This window comes from Mangifera indica, chromosome 14, assembly GCF_011075055.1.
Source record: "Mangifera indica cultivar Alphonso chromosome 14, CATAS_Mindica_2.1, whole genome shotgun sequence".
Taxonomy (NCBI): Eukaryota; Viridiplantae; Streptophyta; class Magnoliopsida; order Sapindales; family Anacardiaceae; genus Mangifera; species Mangifera indica.
The window spans coordinates 1462589-1477784 of record NC_058150.1 but is presented as its reverse complement, the minus strand read 5'-3'; the positions used below and the strand labels follow the sequence as shown (position 1 = coordinate 1477784).

The 15196-nt window shown below is 33.5% G+C and overlaps 2 protein-coding genes across 5 annotated transcripts; both read left to right on the top strand.

The window, feature by feature from the left end:
* The first annotated feature begins 1526 nt into the window (after positions 1-1526).
* Positions 1527-9038, top strand: LOC123195549. Of its 2 annotated transcripts, XM_044609326.1 has the most exons (15): positions 1527-1793; positions 2799-2907; positions 3311-3401; positions 3573-3657; positions 3883-3967; positions 5077-5146; positions 5706-5775; positions 6441-6486; positions 6624-6873; positions 6943-7148; positions 7249-7323; positions 7795-7864; positions 8065-8145; positions 8412-8491; positions 8599-9038. In XM_044609326.1, exons 1-15 carry the CDS (start codon positions 1724-1726, stop codon positions 8675-8677), a joined length of 1467 nt encoding a protein of 488 aa, XP_044465261.1. In that variant the 5' UTR covers positions 1527-1723; the 3' UTR covers positions 8678-9038. The 2 variants fall into 2 exon arrangements, with proteins under 2 accessions (XP_044465261.1, XP_044465262.1); XM_044609327.1 differs by lacking the exon at positions 2799-2907.
* Positions 9039-10030: 992 nt separating this feature from the next.
* LOC123196730 (protein DENND6A) lies at positions 10031-14798 on the top strand. 3 transcript variants are annotated; one of them, XR_006497727.1, is made up of 4 exons: positions 10040-12448; positions 12606-12798; positions 14007-14375; positions 14469-14798. XR_006497727.1 is itself a non-coding variant. In XM_044610828.1 (3 exons), the coding sequence occupies exons 1-3, from the start codon at positions 10848-10850 to the stop codon at positions 14160-14162; spliced, it is 1950 nt and encodes a 649-aa protein (XP_044466763.1). In that variant the 5' UTR covers positions 10040-10847; the 3' UTR covers positions 14163-14798. The 3 variants fall into 3 exon arrangements, 2 of the variants coding, with proteins under 2 accessions (XP_044466764.1, XP_044466763.1); XM_044610828.1 differs by having other exon boundaries at positions 14007-14798; XM_044610829.1 differs by lacking the exons at positions 14007-14375; positions 14469-14798 and having other exon boundaries at positions 10031-12448; positions 12610-12745.
* The last annotated feature ends 398 nt before the right edge of the window (positions 14799-15196 follow it).

The window sequence follows — 15196 nt, the reverse complement described above, 5'->3', positions numbered from 1 at the left end:
CCATATCTTTTTTTATGCTTCGGGCTGGACCTCTATTTGGCCCGACCCAATTGACGTGTCTAGGTTGAACCATAATTGTGAACCATGATTGGACCGTACTATTGGGTTACCTATATTAACTTATTTCATGATCTAAAAACTTTCATTAATAATAATGATAACTCATGTTTTCACTGAATGTTGAACTGATAGGGGGATAATTTGATTCAAAATAAATACAAAAAATAATATTTAAAATATTTTAATATAATTAATTATTAAATATATCATTTGTAAATTTTAAAAAATATATATCTAATGTGGTTAAATTGCAATTCAATTAAGTCTAACTCTTATAATGGTTTGTAAATCTTTTTTTTTTTATTGGGAGAACATGTGACTAATCCAACCAACTACCCTGAGTTGGTTGGATTATAATAATAATAATAATAATAATTTAAAAAAATTGTTAATAGTTTTGCAATCATAATAAATAAGAAAATGATATATAATCCGGTACAAGGTCTAGATCCATCCAATCAAATAATTTTGGCCACATAATCTTTAATGATAACTCCATAATGTTACTTCATTATTTGATGGAATGAAGAAAGATTACTGTTTGAGCCATTTTAATTTTTTCCCTAATTCCAGTTTTATCCTCTTATAAAATTACTAAATTAAACAATTAAATTAATAAATACAATTAAGATATATAAAAAATAATAAATAATAAAATTAATGTGAATCTTTCAGAAAAATACAACTTCAGCTATAGAAATGAAGCACCGTTACAAGGTACTACTATCCTATCGGCAAGTGGAACGAGGGTCACCCTTTATAATGAACAAAAATTTAAAACTTGCATTAATTTAAGATTAGCAATATGGAAAGTCAACTTCTTCTTTTTAAACCTGATAAATTAAACGGGTAATACAAATAATAGTTATAATATAATTTTTATTATTATTGATTCTTAAACATAAAATATAATTTTAAATAATAAATATTTAATAATCAAAACGAAACACTAAAATATATTATTTAAAACTTTATACTAAGCTCTAAAGTATTTATCAAAAAAATTTAGTATACAGACTCAAGAATATGATAATATTTATTATAAATAATATTATTATATGTATAATTTTATATATAAATAATAATAATATGTTATTATATAATTTGATAATTAAAAATTAAAAATAAGATTTAATTATATATTATTATATTATTATTTAAATATAAAATTATGTGAATAATATTATTATGCTGTCAAATACGATAAAATTGTTCAATTTTTGTCCGTATAATTTCTTGAATTTTCACTTAAAATCGAATAAACCTCTCAAGAATAGTTAATGTTTTTAATTACCCTTCCAGAAATTCCGCGGGTTGAGTTAGCAAAGAAGTTTATATAAGGACAGGAGTGTCTTTTCGCTATCAATAATAAACTTTTTGCGCCGGAGTGGAGATGACGTGGAAGCAAAGTTAACAGAGAGAGAATAAATTATTAATTAATAATGAAGAGAGTTAAATGCGTTTTGTTTTATGTTCATCAAAGCTAGGAACAAACAGCTGCATTGTCCATTAATGGCGCTCAGTAAACCTGAAACGCCGTCGTTTCGTTAAGTCTCGGAACTTCGAGTTAATTGGATTGAGAGGAAGAAGGCGAAGGAGAAGGAGAAGTTGAAGAAGATGAGCTGGAGAAGAGTGTTGAAGTCCGTACAGCCTGTGCTTGCACATGGCCTTCTCTTCACTTTCACGCTATTGCTTGTTCTCAAACTCGATCACGTCGTTTCTTACTCCTGGTGGTCAGTTCATTTTCTCTTTGTTTTTTTTTAAATTATTTTTTGCTTTGCTTTTGATTTTGATTAAACTGCAGTTCTTATCATTTTCATGTTTCATTGTTGTTGAAATAATTTCAGAAATTTCTGGATTTGTTAGGTGGAATTCAGTTTGTTTATTACTTTCGATCATATTTCTGGAAATGAAAATTATGAATGAATTAAAGATATTAAATTTGTATGTCGTTTGTTTCGACCATGGAATTATAGATTTTGGTGAATTGATACTGTGCTTGCATAGATAGAGGCCTTTACTTAAGAAAAGAAGAAGAGAAAAAATAAATGTTTGAATCGTGTAAAGAGACCTTGTTATAGTAAGAGAGTAAAGAGATTTATTTGTTTCAAAGAATAATTTTAGCAGGTTAAATAGACGCGGTTTGGAATTTGAGTTTTATGGAGAACTAAGATAGAGACGAGTGACAATCCTTCTAAAGAAGATGTGCTTCACAAACTGTTATTGTATACCTTGGTGCTCCTGTATTTTTTATTTTTTCTCTAGTAACCAGAAATCCCCGTGTGTGTAATGGGTTTAGAAGTTGTGGGATTGCACAACCTTTGGCAGTTAGGACACTGTTATATTGTGAAATTTCTGAGTGGAGCTTTTGTGCTCAAGGTCACTGTTTTATGAGCCCTGTTGAGCATCAATGAACACTTAAAAAGTTGTGATGAGAGTAGCTTTGAGACTGTCACACACGTAATTGACTGTTGAACTATACTTGACGGTGCTAACAACTTTTTAACTTCTTTGTTGTTGGAATCTTACATAGTATATACATATTTAAATAAATATAATACAGATATATTCCTTTATTTTCAATTTCAAAGCTATATATCAAAGTATGATTGTAAGCCGATATAGAACCAAACAAGGAGGTCTTGTAGTATGATTGGATGATAGAGTGAAGCTTGTGAATTGCGCATGCCATGGTGAGATGGTTAAGTAATTTTCTGCTATGAGTGTTGGGTGCTCAGAGAGTTTCAAGCTGTGCACGTGTGGGTCAGATTGGAGGAGGATTCAGCCATCAAATATATATTATGATATAGCCATCAGAATGAGCCTGTGTACATATAAGTTTTGGAGGTATGTGTAATGTTTTGACAAGTTGGAGCCTCTGGTTTTCACATAAAAGCATTCTTGCTGATGAACTGTGGATCCTTGTGTTTTTTCTTCTTTTTTCCTTTTACTTTAAAATGGTGTAAGGGGAGGAAAGTCAGTTTTATAGAATAATTCAATTTCAGAAGCGCTGAGTGTTTTGTGCATCAATTATACATTAAGTTTTTACAGCAGAAATTTCCTTTATCCTATCTTTTTATCTATTACATTTTTCTTTCTTTTGTCGTGCTGCTTAAATACGTGGAGTGGGCTTCTATTTTACAGTTGTTTAATGCTTTTAGGAATATTGATATCCTGAGTTTTCTACATATTTTGGTATTAAAGTTTTTATTAATGATTTTGGTTTTAATTGTTGTGTATGTTGTTGTAGGATGGTGTTCTTTCCCATTTGGATATTTCATGCAGTTGCTGCTCGAGGAAGATTCTCATTACCTGCTCCATCAGTTCCACATAATCGTCATGTGCGTTTAAATGTTTCTCTACCAAGAGGGAGAAAATCCAATGACTTGTTATTTTTATATTATTAAATATGATTTTTTTTTTATTGCAAAAGAAGAATTTCTTTTTATTTTTGTGCACATGGATCGAATTCATTGTCAACTTAGTGAATGAGATTATTTTTTCTTGGACAGTGGGCTCCTTGCCATTCCATTGTTGCAACACCATTGCTTATTGCATTTGAACTGCTCCTTTGTATATATCTTGAGAGTGTATATGGTATGTATGAAGACCCTGCTGTTGCATTTGTTCTGCTTTAGGGATTGATAATGATTCTTTCTCGTCTCCCTTTGATATCTAGTGTTTTTTCTAACTTTTTCAGTAAAGCCGGTGAAGTTGATTGTCATTATGTGAATTCTTTGCACACAGATTTTTGTTCATGTAGAATAGGCATTTTAAAGGCTATAAACATGTAATTGTTCAAAGTTCTGTTTCTTTTTGCAGTTCAAGGTATGCCAGCTGTCAATTTGAAGATTGTCTTTCTTCCCCTTTTGGCATTTGAAATGATTGTCCTAATAGATAATTTAAGGTATGCTCTATAGCTGAAAATTTCATCTAAAGTATTGTTCTGCCTAATTTCAAGTACTACTGACTGTTGTTAGACAAAATATTTTTCTTGCTGAACATGTAGGTTCCAAGATATTTCTATCGGTTAGAAATAAAATTAACACTATCTCTATTGCCATTGTTGCCAGTATTCTCATTGTCGGCTTCATGTATCACCACTTCCATCATAGTTGTCATTGTTGTTACGGTTATTATCTACTGTCAATACTTTGTCGTGTTGGCTAACTGGAAAACTACCGCAAGATATTAATAAATATTCTGTTTTCTGCTCCACTTGTCAAACTTCCTTTGAATTATTATTTTATTTTACTTGTTAAAGAGAGAAAAACAAAACTGTTACCAGTCATCATCACTCTACTATTTTAACACCTTCAACGTAACCCAACATAAACATCATCATCAGCTACCTCATGTTGGCAGCATTATCACTTCTATATTAGCATTACTGATGCCACATGATGACACCCATTTTCAACTTTTCATCACTTCTAACTCCCAACATACCTATGGAGAGAAAAATTGATACTACCAAATATGACAATTTTGCCAAATGCTAACCTTTTTCTTGTATTGTATTTAAGTCTGCATCAGTAGTGTGTCTGGTAAATGCATAGATTTAAATAATCTGTAGTGCCTCAAACTGTAGAAAATTGGTTGTTTAATTTGATGCGAAGGCAGTAAATCTTATCTTTAAAACCCAGAGCCCTCCAATATTATATCAATGCAACACTGCCTGTTGCACACCCAACAATATGTTGGACAGTTTAATAACTGTTTTTCATCTACTTAAGCTTTCACAGTAACAAGGGACTTATGGATCTGTAGGTTAATTGTAATGTTTCTGAAGTGTGCATTACCTACATGGTCACCCTGGATTTAGCTCTTTATTATTCATCATTGTAGTTTTTTAGCTGTAATAATTACTGCTTTAAAGTTAAATAACCTTTGCTTATTCCATCATTCTTATTCAAACCTTATGATGTTATGCTTTATGGTTAATTCATTGTTGTAATTCTATTTTTAATCAACTATAATATGGGCTTTATGACAAGAAGATTATTTGTTTATCAGAATGTGTAGAGCTCTTATGCCAGGAGATGAAGAAAGGATGAATGATGAAGCAATATGGGAGGCACTGCCTGTAAGTTCTCTTGACCTAGTCATATATAACATGAGAGTGAAAATCTCTCAAATTTATCCCATGTTTATTAAATGCTTCAATGATAAGCAAAAAGGTTAATTTTTATGATTACTAGATTTCATTGCCAGAGCAAATTGCTAATGAGATACTGTTATAATCCATGGATGTTCATGCACCTTGTGCTTTTTGAATCATTGATATAATATGATCCTTGTTTAGCTTGAGTCAGGGATCATTGTGGAAGCCATACTGCTTGGTGTTTTATGGTTTTTATTTTATTGCTTGGAGGGGAAATATTGAAAGAAAAACGTTTTTAGTTTGTCATGATCTGGATTTTATTCAAAATTTCTGTCATGTGGGAATTCATTTTTGCTTAAGAAAATGCAGTATTAGCTACTGCAAGATCTTTTAATTTTAGTAGGATACCATGGTAGTAAGCTTGTGGCTCAGATTTGTTGGTTCTCAGAATGGAATATTGATTTCATTTGGATATAGATGTGTCAAGTATATATAAAATGTAAAAGTTATTGTTACTGATATTTTAATCTTTTGTTTGTAGCACTTTTGGGTTGCAATTTCCATGGTCTTCTTTGTAGCTGCTACAGTCTTAACCCTCCTAAAGCTATGCGGTAATCTCTTTAACTTCCATTAGATTTTATGTAGAATTGCAAGTTGTTGTGTGCAAATTTATGAAGCATGTTTACCTACAATAGTACTACTTGATTACAAGATAAGCATGATATGGACCTGTTCTTTAAGTTTTGGATATCTCTCTAGGATGGCTTGTTTTTATCAGAATCTGGCTTTTTATAATGTGTTTTTTTTCTCACAGGGGAGTTCCTAGATTGTACATGTTCTTGTTTTCCTTGCATTTATTTTACTAGTACGACTTATTTAATTTATGTCATCCAAATGCTAACTTAAATTTCTTCAAGATTTAATGAAGTGATTTGATATTGCAGTAGATGCTATATCAGAGGATGGATACCTATACTTTTTACCTTTGTTGGTTATTTTACAAGGCTGAATTTTCTGTAGATACACTATATTGTTGTTTGACTTACTTTCACATCTTGGGATGCATCTTCTAATCACAATGAAAGATATATTTTTCATTGGCCCTTGGGATGCATGACCCTGACACATTTCACTTTTACCTCAATAATTTAACTGCCATATGTCTTTATGTTACTTTTTTAATCCAATGCTTATTAAATTGGCCTTTGCTAATTGTTTAATGGCATAAGTATTTTATCACAACCGGTTATTATTTTTCTTGTATAAATTATTGCAGGTTATATAGGTGCTCTTGGCTGGTGGGACTTGTTTATAAATTTTGGGTGCGAATTCTTGGCTTCTAATGTTATACAGTTCATTGATTTATAACTTTGTTGGGTTGCCATATATTAAAAGACATGAGATTGCTGTTAATGTTTTGTAACCATACAAGTGATGAATGTGAACATGTTGTCCACAGAATTGCAGAATGCTTTGCTTTTCTTGTCTGTACAAAGTGGTCTAATCCTGTAATTCATCGAAATCGTCGCACAGTACAATCTAGCTCATCTTCTATGACGATTAGATATCTTGACTGGAATAGTGGCTTAGTAGTTGCTCCAGATGAAGATCAGAACCAGGATAGACTGTGTGGCCTGTCAGATATCGGTGGCCACATTATGAAAATTCCAATAATAGGATTTCAGATCCTCCTTTGTATGCGTTTAGAGGTATATAAACTGATGTTTTGTGTTCAAGCTCATTGATTGATATACCTTATTAACGCATCTGTGTTTCAGGGTACACCTGCCGGTGCTAGAGATATACCACTTCCGATCCTTTTCTCTCCACTTTTCCTGCTGCAAGGTGCTGGTGTCCTATTTGCTGCATCTAGATTGGTTGAGAAAATTGTACTTTTATTACGAAGTGGAGCTGGCACAGGAATATATTTTAGATTTTCTGCAAGAGCTCATGATTGCTTGGGGTTCTTGCACCATGGTTCCAGGTAATGATTTTTTAATCGGCAGATCAATTGTGCATGTACTGAGTAGTTGGTGATTACAACTGTAGAGTAACATTTTCTTTATTTGGCCATTTAAAAACAGATTATTGGGTTGGTGGTCAATTGATGAAGGAAGTCGAGAAGAACATGCTCGACTTGTCCATGAGAGTGCTTCTGGGTCAGTATTTATTTACTTTCATCATGGTTTTGGGAGATGCACAAATTGGATGAAAATTTTCTTTTGTGTCTGTGCTACCTCTATGAAATATGATTGTTAGACAACATACTTTGAGAGATGAAGATAGATGAGTTTGAGGAATATATCTTCTTAGGACATTGAGACAAATAGGTCTGTAAAGAAATATGAAAAACTTTTTTTCTGAGTGATGCATGCAGTATCATAATTAATTGCGAACACTTAAGTGAGTAGCATTTGCTTACATTAGTTCTTGTTTGGTCTGTAATTGATAAAAGATCCTTGATTTCATATCATGTATTATTCTTGATGAAGTATCTTCATTTTCGTTTTGTTCTGAATTTGCTGAATCACAGATTTAGAGTCCCTTAAAAATTCCCAAAGGGCTTATGTGATGCATTTTAAAATAAAAAAGGGAGGTTGATTATTGTGTTTTGGTTCCCTACCATGCAGGTATAACACTTTCTGTGGTTATCCACCTGAAATAGTGAAGAAAATGCCCAAAAAGGATCTTGCTGAAGAGGTGATCACGGACATATATTGTTTCCTTCCACATTATTTTTACTAGACTACTTTGGTTATCTATTTTTTTTTCTTTTACCTTTTTGTCCTAAGTTACAATGAAATTTGATGCTTTATTTTCCTTGTTTGATTCCTACCGACATCAATATGATCCTGCTGTGTCCTGCATTTATTTCATGTATTTTGACTCAATTATCTCAGGTATGGAGACTCCAAGCAGCACTTGGTGAGCAGACAGAGATCACGAAATATAGCCAGCGGGAGTTTGAAAGACTTCAAAATGTAATTCTCTTATACTTTGAATGAATGTTCATTATAATGTGTATATGTGATTTAAAAGTAATATATTAAGAAAGGGGCATTTTTCATGCTGTTTTCTGTTGTTTTAACTAAAAATCAATTCTCTATTTGCTATTGTTTCTATGGTCATCTATTGTTTTTGTTGTTGATGTTGGTGTTAAAATTTTAATATTATCACATTAGAGTTCACTTTTGCTCTGTTCTCTCCTGAAGTGCTAGTACCCGAACCATGTCTTACTATTTTGCAGGAAAAAGTGTTATGTCGAGTTTGCTTTCAGGCAGAGATAAACGTAGTTTTGCTTCCATGTAGGCATCGCATCCTTTGTAGGTATGATCATTTACCTCGTTGAATTCTATAAAATCTCAATCTTATATTCATTTGGATTTCTGTCTTCATTTCACTTGCAACGCTCATAGTTTTCCACTGTGGTGCAGCACCTGCTGTGATAGATGTAAAAAATGCCCGATTTGCCGTGTCACTATTGAGGAGCGGTTGCCTGTATATGATGTTTAATTTCTAACTATTTTGAACTACTGGACAGCAGGGAGGAGATCAAACAACACCATCAGGAAAAATGGTTCTACAGTTTTTACTGAAATTTTTATTCTAGTAGTGTTTGTGTTTGTTTAATTCTGACATAAAGCTAACTACAGGAGATATAGAGAATGCAGGCACCATGATTTACATGATTAGTTTCTATCTTTTTCTCAGTTTGTATTTTTTAGAAATTGTAAATATATAATGTTTTGTCAATTGAAGTTGTAATTGTTAGCTTGAAAATTTGCTCGGTGTTTACTGTTAACAGAAGATAAAGAAATAATGGTTTGAATTAGAAATAAAGGGAAACTTTATCTGGATTGATCGGATAGGTAAATTTTGGCGTACAGTGATTGGATCTACAATCATTGTATCAAGTTAGTAAGGGTTTCCCAAGTATGATAGAGGTTTGAACCCAAGTCTTCTCCCTAATGTTCTATTAATTTTGCTAACCTCTTGAGCCTATTTCTATTGATGTTCAATGCTATTTATGACTAAGACTACCAGTGGGTGTGAATCGAATTAAGTACAAATATTTTTTTTGTCTGAATTTGATTTGAATGAAAATAGTTTAACTCAAGTTCAGTTTGAATTTATCAAGTTAAAACTAAAGGTAATTCGAATTTAGTTTGAATTAAAAATGATTTGGTTCAGTTTGATTCGAATTTGGTTAAATTTATAGTTCAAAATTGTGATTCAAATTTACGGTTCGAGTTCATTGTTTATTGATAACATAATGTTATTTTATCAAATAAAAAGTAAAATGATGTTTTGATAATTGTTTGATATAACTTAAATTAAATTATAAGTCAAGTTTAAACTGAAACTAATTAACCTCTAATTTGTGAGTTAGATAAAATTAATTTTCTTTAATTTGATTTAAAAAATAAATAATTATTTAAATTTAAGTTCAATTTGAAATTTAAACAAAATGAATATAAGTTAAATTGGATCGGATAAAACTTATTTCCAAAATTGAGTTAATTTGGTTAAGGTTGAGCCCTAGCAAATACTGACTTGTTTTCAGAAGAAAAAATTTATGAGATTATTTATTTTTTCCTTTAATCATATCTAATTGAATGCCATATTATATATTTTGATAATAAATTAAAATAATTACTTCTCTTCTCTGTTACAATAGTCGGAGAAATCTTTATGTAAACAAAATATAATGCTTTCTCTATTTATCTGTCTCTATCTTTTTCATCTACAATCTCATCTTCAAAATTTAATAAAGTTGACGGCCAGATATTTACTCATTCGCTGACGTGTCAACATCAGAAGGGACTACCAGTATCGTCTGTACCTAACCTAACCGGAGAAAAAACAGATTTTTACTATTTCCAGATACAGTTACCTGCTTCGTTTGTCCTTTCCCACTGTAGAGGAAAAGCAAAGAGCATCGAAAGCAACATATGACACATTTGTCACTGTGAAATCTTTGTAGTTACATCACCAGGTACTTCTAAAGTAAGTTTCAATCAAATCGTACAAATACATGCAACCCACTCTTCTTTCTTGCTTCCTGGCTGCCAATTGGGTGCTAATTTCTCGGCGATCCAGAGTGGGTTCCGCAACAAATGCTTCGTGGGTTCTTTGTTTGGGGCAAGTTTTTGTAGACCCATTTGTGGATCTTATTGATTTTGTGAAGTTATGTTTTGTTTTTAGCTTGTTTGGTTGCTGGGAAAATGTAGGAAACGAAAATAAAAGATAGATTTTGGTGTTGAATCAGTTTTTAGTGGTTTCGAAATTCATAACCTCTAAATAAAGTAATTTTGAATTAAGTTAGCTAGTTGCATAAAGCTTAGCCGAGTTAAAAGGTGAAACTTTAATATTTATTGTCTCAGCTTTTTCCTACGTTTTCTTAGTAACCAAACGGAGCATTGCTGTAGTTTTATAACTTGACAGTCTTGATTCTTGCTCTTTTATATTGATATCAATGTATTTTCTGGGTTTTGTTTGTTAGGCGTGATTATTTCACTTCAATTTTTGAAGAGAATAGCGTCATCGAGTTTTAGTGGAAAGTTATCTTAGTTTGCCACGTTTTGGTGTACTTTGATGAGTGTAAAGTCATGGAGGTTTTAGTGGAAATGGTTAGTGAAGATGATGAGGGTTGGAGTTTCTGATTGATGAAAGATCCAAGGATATGAGTCGGTCACCTTCGTTTTCTGTGAAGCCAGAGCTTGGTTTAAAGCCTGACCTGGACGCTTTGCAAAGATGGGTTGTTGCCTTCTGTATTATTAGGTTTGATCTCGAACAAGGCCAGCTCATTGAAGAGTGTTACCCACCGGCTTGTCTTACTCAAGATGAAGAGCTTGAGGTTGCTTTTAGTTCATTTCCAGATTCCATTTCCCAGAACCAAAACCACTCTAGTATACATGATTGCATATTCTTTTTCCGGTTCCAAAGGCAGAAAAATTGTCCTCAGGGAAATGTGACTTCGTCTGAGATAACCAGAGTTGATGACAATGTATCGCCAAGGCCCTCGGAGGGGATAGTACCTAAAAATTCAAAAAGTAGAAATAATAGTGAGGATACCAAATATCTGTATGGTTATGTGTTTAATAGGCAAAGGCATGACGAGAGACTAAAACGAGGTGGAGAACAAAAATCAGTGGTGATATTATCTCATAGGCCTTTCTCTAGTGTGTTTAGACCACTGTTACAAATTATGGGTCCCTTGTATTTTGACATTGGAAAGAAAGCTGTTGAGCATATTGCTGCTTATGTTTCAATGTGGCCTTCACCTGTACCTGGTAAGTTAATGCAGCTTCCTATTGGGAATTCCATGCTTAAGGTGAACTTGCCACCTTCACATAGCTTGCCCTTGCAAAGTGGAATATTGTTTGAAGATTCAATTTCCCCAATGGCACCTTTTCTTCCTAACAATCAGTCAGTTCCACAAGGTCTTTTTCATGATTCAGATCTATTCGGGACATTCCGGGGCCTTCTATTGCAGCTTTGGGTGTTATGGGAGTTGTTACTTATTGGTGAACCCATTCTTATCATAGCACCAACTCCTCCCCAATGTTGTGAGGCTGTTGCTAGTCTTGTAAGTTTAATAGCCCCAATGCTTTGTAGTATTGACTTTAGGCCTTATTTTACCATCCATGATCCACAATTTGCACATTTGAATTCGCTTCAAGAGGGGGATACTATCCCTCCTATGGTTTTGGGTGTCACGAATCTGTTTTTCCTTAAAGCTCTTCATAATTTTCCCCACATCGTATCAGTTGGAAGCCCTGCTTTCAATTCAAACCGAGTTACACTTTCTACTGGCAAATTTTCTGGTAGACCTGAAGGGTTTGGTATTCAACAGCTCTCCCTAAAGAAGTTTTCTCCTTCAAATATATTGAATGCTATGAAGTTGAGGAGAGATGGTCCTCTTTGTCTCATGACAGAACACAAGGAAGCCATTTGGAGCACTTATTCAGCAACAACCAAGCCTGATACTTCTATCTTGAATAGGCTTATAGATGCTGGGCTGTCACCAAGGGTTGAGGAGTCGATGTCAGTTGTGAACAATGAGATATTGCGTCGACATTTCTTGGAGCTCACTACCAACTTTTTGGCTCCCTTTGGTCCATTTTTTAGGACTACAGCACCTTCTGAAGGATCTTCTCCATATTCTGATCCTCCCCCACTCCCACTATTTAATGCTGATGAATTTCTTTCAAGCTTATCAGCTAGAGGTGTTGGAAAGTTTCTGTCAAAGCGAATGAGATCCAATTGGCTGGACTTATACAGGTAGTTAGCCTTCCTATCATTTGGATCACTTACCATCCGTTTGTTTTGTCACATATGGTGTTTTTCTCGTCTATCTTTTATTTGTTGTATAGCTCAATATGTTGGTGAATTTATCTTTTTATTGTTTTCTTTTGACATGCATTATGTTTCTCCTCAGGAAGTTTTTGGAAGGACCAAACTTTATGCCATGGTTTCAAAGAAGGAGTGCTGCTGCAGAACAAGAACAGAATCGATTATGGAGGCAGGCAAGAATGAGGACTGACATACAGCAGCTAATTTCTAAAATGTCTGAATTGGAAATTGTTGATTCATTCAATGCTATTGAGAGACATCTTACAGAAGAAGCGCAGGTAACTTTCTCTTTGTTTCAGAATGAAATGCCAATTTCTGTTTGGTTGAACCTTTTTAGTAGCTGTCTATACCTGCAAGAATCTTCCATTTTTCAAGGGAGAACCTGTATTCTTGAAAAATAAGTAAGCTGTACTTCCCAAAACTGAAATTTGTTACACGATAAATCATATATTTTGGGGAGAAATTCTCAAAAGAAACAGGTAAAGTTTCATCTGCTAGTGCATTAAAGGTAATGTACAAAGGAGCGGATGACTGAGCAAAACTTCTTGTAGCATTTATAAGGTCTTAAAGGGGTGTTTCCTCTAACACTGTGTTTCAAGAGGGATTAGAGATTTATGGCTGGGTTCAAGAAGGATTGATATATTTGCACTGAGTTTAATTTAAGTTATAAATGTTTTGCTTACTTGTTGATACATTTGTTTGTTGAACACTCTCCTCCGGATATCTTCCTCGTGTTTACGTGAAAATAAGGTTTCTGAAAATTTCTTTTTGGAGATTTTGTTTCTTTTGATTTATGTTTAAAAGGGATGATAACAATAGATGAAATCCAAATGTTTTTGTGAAGCTGGAAAAGTTGGAGGACAATGAGTTCCTAACTGTAGGAGTCTTAGAATGTTATTACCACTTATACTCTTATCAAAAAGCCTCAAAGTGTTCCAAATGAGGGCTTATCAGTATCATAGATTTCTAATGAATGTGAGATGGGCAACAGGGCCTCTGCCATGTTACTTTCATTAGATTTTTCTCTGATATTCTTATTTGCAATGACCCATTTTAGAAAAAGGCTCATTTCCAAAACCTTTGTTGCGGTTTACACTGTTTTGTGGTTGTGTTTTCATATATGGAATCCAAAAACAACTTTGGTAATAATATGTGGAAAACATTTCTGCTAAACATTGTCTTTCAAGTGTTGAAAATTTCAAAAATGCTGAAAGAAAGTTATTATTTCTGACAATTGAATACTGGAGTTGCTGAAAATGGTCTCTTTTCTTTCTTGATTCTGAAACTCTGTATCATCTCAAGGATTTGATGAATGGGAAACCTGATTAAAAACTATGGTCTGTCTTGATACTAAATTTTGTGTACTTACGATCTGTTTTTTTTTTTTTTTTAATGATTTCTGATTCATGACTGCACACGTGTGCATGTCAAGAAATGGATCACGTTACTCAATAGCAGTATTTTACTTGTTAAATGTAATTTTCAGTTGCAGAAATCTGGATGGGCTGCTGAAGACTCTGCAGCGTTTTGCCAGAAGCTAAAAGGAGATCTACAGGCAGTGTTCAATGTTCTTCCCAAGGACGTGCAGCAGCTTCTGCTTATGAACCCACAGAGGGCAGCCTTTTTACAAGTCCAGAGCTGATAAAACTTCCTGCCTGTGGCACTTTCAAGTCAAGGTTCCACCATCTACTTCACTGATGTATTATGTGTGGAAGCACTAAAAATTAGGTGGCTTCAGGTATAGAGTCTTGTCTCATACTTTCAGTAGATGGGACCAACTGTAGTTATATTGTGCCATCCTTCATTCATAGGCATGGGACTGTTTCTCCAATTTTAGGCACATTTGTTCATATAGGTGAGACTAGTATCCTCTCACTATGATTATAGTTTTTCCTCACCTTAGCGACAAGCAATTAATGGAATTTGCCTTAACTTTGTCATTTTCCAGATATGTGAGAATCACTTATCTATATCTTGAATCAGCCTCCTTTTGTGCACTTCTGAGTCTGAGTTGTAAAACTACAGATAGATTGGATCATTCTAAGTTCATGGTGCATTGGCTTTTTTCCATTTTATGAAAAGTTGAAGATTCATGTTGTTTCAATCAAAGGAGCTTTCTGGAAAGCTACAACTGTTGTATAATCTTTTTTTTTTCTTTTGGGTAAGTCTACCTGTACAACTGTTGTATAATCACTCGAGGTAGAATTCCTGGTTGTAGTTTTTGTCATGTAAAATTGTTTTCGATATTTGCAGTTGGCTTTAGATTTGTTTTTCCCAAGATATTGTTAGAAAGGAATAGAAGGAAACTTGGTGTATTCATTGAAAGAAAAAGATTCCATATTAGCCCAGAAGTCCAGAAATATAGGTCAATTCTGCCTGTTACTAAAATCTGAGAAAGGAGACAGTGGAAACAGAAAATCATATTAGATTGTGAAATTTACTTTTTTTTTTTTTTTCTCATCGGGTTTTCATTAGATTCCATCCTTTATTGAAAAGGAGAGGAATAGACTCAAGCAGTAGATTGCATTTGGACCACAATGAGATGAAGTCTTATCTCTGCTATGAACTGTCAAATTGCTTTGATAAATTGATGTTTTGGAGGTGACATTCTTGAAAACTTTCCCATCTTTCATCATACTGTATCTTTGATCTCCATTCACCGGAAATTCTGGTGGG

What these genes read in the sequence shown, in the direction of transcription:
- LOC123195549 (XM_044609326.1), top strand. Translation starts at nt 1,724, where the DNA reads ATGGCCTTCTCTTCACTTTCACGCTATTGCTTGTTCTCAAACTCGATC. An exon ending in GTCCTAATAGATAATTTAAG is followed by an intron (nt 3,968 to 5,076) that starts GTATGCTCTATA and finishes TTTGTTTATCAG; the next exon opens with AATGTGTAGAGCTCTTATGC. An exon ending in AAAAGGATCTTGCTGAAGAG is followed by an intron (nt 7,865 to 8,064) that starts GTGATCACGGAC and finishes CAATTATCTCAG; the next exon opens with GTATGGAGACTCCAAGCAGC.
- LOC123196730 (XM_044610828.1), top strand. Translation starts at nt 10,848, where the DNA reads ATGAGTCGGTCACCTTCGTTTTCTGTGAAGCCAGAGCTTGGTTTAAAG. An exon ending in AATTGGCTGGACTTATACAG is followed by an intron (nt 12,449 to 12,605) that starts GTAGTTAGCCTT and finishes GTTTCTCCTCAG; the next exon opens with GAAGTTTTTGGAAGGACCAA. An exon ending in ATCTTACAGAAGAAGCGCAG is followed by an intron (nt 12,799 to 14,006) that starts GTAACTTTCTCT and finishes TGTAATTTTCAG; the next exon opens with TTGCAGAAATCTGGATGGGC.